This window comes from Helianthus annuus, chromosome 7 (assembly GCF_002127325.2).
Source record: "Helianthus annuus cultivar XRQ/B chromosome 7, HanXRQr2.0-SUNRISE, whole genome shotgun sequence".
NCBI classification, from domain to species: domain Eukaryota; kingdom Viridiplantae; phylum Streptophyta; class Magnoliopsida; order Asterales; family Asteraceae; genus Helianthus; species Helianthus annuus.
Window position 1 is genome coordinate 79,558,828 of NC_035439.2, and position 2,817 is coordinate 79,561,644.

General features: G+C 46.1%; 1 protein-coding gene across 1 annotated transcript; it reads left to right on the forward strand.

Annotated features, from left to right (window-relative positions):
- The first annotated feature begins 711 nt into the window (after positions 1–711).
- Positions 712–1,917, forward strand: LOC110866483. The gene is made up of 2 exons (XM_022115631.1): positions 712–1,204; positions 1,301–1,917. Exons 1-2 carry the CDS (start codon positions 712–714, stop codon positions 1,915–1,917), a joined length of 1,110 nt encoding a protein of 369 aa, XP_021971323.1.
- Positions 1,918–2,817: the final 900 nt, after the last annotated feature.

Sequence of the window (2,817 nt, forward strand, 5' to 3'; positions counted from 1 at the left end):
TGGAATACCAAATTTTGGTTTCGGTACATGCTCTCAAATGTGAACAGGGTAGGACACGTCACACGTCCAAAACCTACCCAATGACGAGTTCACCGAAGGAGAAACTGCAAACGTCGGGGTTGCCCGCGTAAGTGGTGTTCGCATCACCCAAACGGCTACCCCGACAAGTCACAGAGCTGGCCCATCAATTCCAGCACCACCGAACGTATCCACATTTTTGGATTTACTAGAGAGGGAAACACTCGTCTCCTGGTATGCCAAGCAACAGGAAACCTTGAATCTCGTATACTCCCAGTTGAGCGTGTAACAGGCAATTCTACAAGCGCAAACGAAGCCATCTCTTGTGGCAACACCCGCACCAAGGCAGGGGGCGCATCAGACACCTCATCAAGAGAATGTACAAAGGCAGCATGAGAGGCATGCTTCTCAAAGAAGACAGAGCGCGCACGATACGTGTGACACCTATGATGAGACAGACAGTTACTGTGAACATACCTCTCATGTGCAACAAAGACATCCATTGAATAGCCGGCTCGGGCCGCGCAACATCAATGACGAATGGGAAAACAACACTGATGAAAACGATTCCACATACCGTCAAGAAGAGATCTCTTCAGTTTTGAACCGTTTGCAAAATAACCATGAATCATACCGACCAAAGCCGCGTATACGTATAATGAAGCAGCGGAGCATGACTTCAGTCTTTTTTATATGCCAGCGGTAGCAGCTGAGCATTCCAAGTTTATCCGTACCATCGCTTTAGCTCCGCTGGAGAAAGCTAATCTCCCACAAACTGTGGGTACGTTTAACGGCCTTACTGATCCAGATGATCACGTTCAACTTTTTACAAGTGTAGGTGTGGTGGGCCGATGGACCATGCCTATGTGGTGCCATCTCTTCATTCAAAATCTCATGGGAGCTGCTCGTGCGTGGTTCGACAGTCTCCCAACTGGAAGAATCAAGTCATGGGTCAATTTTCAGGAACAATTCCTAGCCCACTTCAGCCAGCAAAGGCGATACAAGCGCGACACATCTGAAGTTATGGACATCTGGAGACGAGAGAATGAAGGTTTGGAAGATTTCATCACTCGCTTTAACAAGGAGTGCTTAGAAATTGGTAGAGTGAGCGAAGATCTGGTGCGCGCCCACTTCAAGAAGGCAATCCGTTGTGATAGTCTAATCTGGAGTATCACGGGCAAAGACGGTATGCCTAAAAAGTGGGACAAGCTGATGGCAGCAGCCAAAGTAGTCGCACAATCAGAAGAGTGATTGACTGGTGGCAAGTCCAGTTATTATTCAGAAGGTCGTTACTCTAGAAACAACGCGCGCGAATCAAATAGGCGCAAAAACAACAAAAACCCTGGCTGGAAGTCCAACCAGTCCAGCGGCTACGATGAAAGGCCTCGATTCAAGGAGGACACGTGCGATACGATCGATCAAATTGGTTACCGCAAGGTGGTCAAGAACGAGAATAGAGAGAAGCACTGGACTCTGTTAATCAAGACACCTAATGAGGTTCTTATGACGAAGAATCATGATTTCAAAGCTCCAAAGCCAATGTTGAACAAGAAGGGTCAAGACCCTAATCTTTATTGTGATTTCCACAAGGATACAGGTCATCTGACTGATGACTGTATCTGTTTACGTCAAGAAATCGAGAAGGCTCTCAAAAGTGGCAAGTTGAGCCACTTACTCAAGAACGTGCGCAAGGAGACGCGCCAGATTCAGAGAAACGACGAAGGTGGTCAGAAGAAAGTCCGCAGGTTGGAAACACACATGGTCGACGAACCAAGAAAGAGCATGAAAAGCAAGGGCAAGCGCCCATTCGAGCCAGCATGGCAAGAGCAGCAAGTAATCTTTCAAGTGGTGCGCAGGGGCCCCGCGCCACACGCCCCGTCGTCATCACTGGCATCATAGGCCATTACGAAACAGACTATGTCTTCATTGACCCTGGAAGCACAACCGATATAATCTACGAGCAATGTTTCGATCAATTTGATCCTGAAGATAAGGCACGCTGTAACACCTCGAAATTTTTGCGTCCAATAAGGTATTGACACGTGTCTTGAGTTTACACAAGGTATTAAATACTGAACAAAGGACTAAAGTTGACAAACATGGAAAGTATGTAAATTCGAGGGTTAAAAATGTCAACGAGGGATAAATATACTGTATAGTAACCCTAAATGATGCTCGTACCTTCAAACGAATAAATCATGGATCGTACGGAAAGAAATGCGGAAGAAAGTGAGAGATTACAAACTACAAGGGTTAATTGTGTCAACATGTTTAAGTCACACCTCTGAGTGACCCTTTAACATACCCGAGTCTTTGTAACAGTAAATTACGCTCACTAGAATATATGATATAAATTTCGCGAAATTCCGTTTTAAAACGAGAAAGTTATGATCAATTTCGTATGCGAGGGGTTAGAAGCGTCAACAATGAAAGATAAGGCTTTTCGGATAGTAATTAAACTAACCGGGGACTTAACGGCGCGGGTAAAAGTCATGAGGCCCTTATTCGTAAATAATCGAGGCCCAAATCGCAAAGTTACCCCTTCGAAACCGAAAGGTCAGGCTAATAATGGCAAAAGATTTGAAAATCTTGAATTACAGGCCTCAGGCGGCCCGCGTTAGAGAATCAAGGAAGCTTATGCGGGCCGCGAGCCATAGGAAGATACGGTTCCTGACATAAGGATTCAGGCGGCCCACGTGAGCCCAGCCTGAACCTTAATACGGGCCGCGTCAAGTCCCCAGAAGCAGAAAACTCACACAGATTCAATGTTTGATGCTTTAACCGACCTTGGGAGCAATT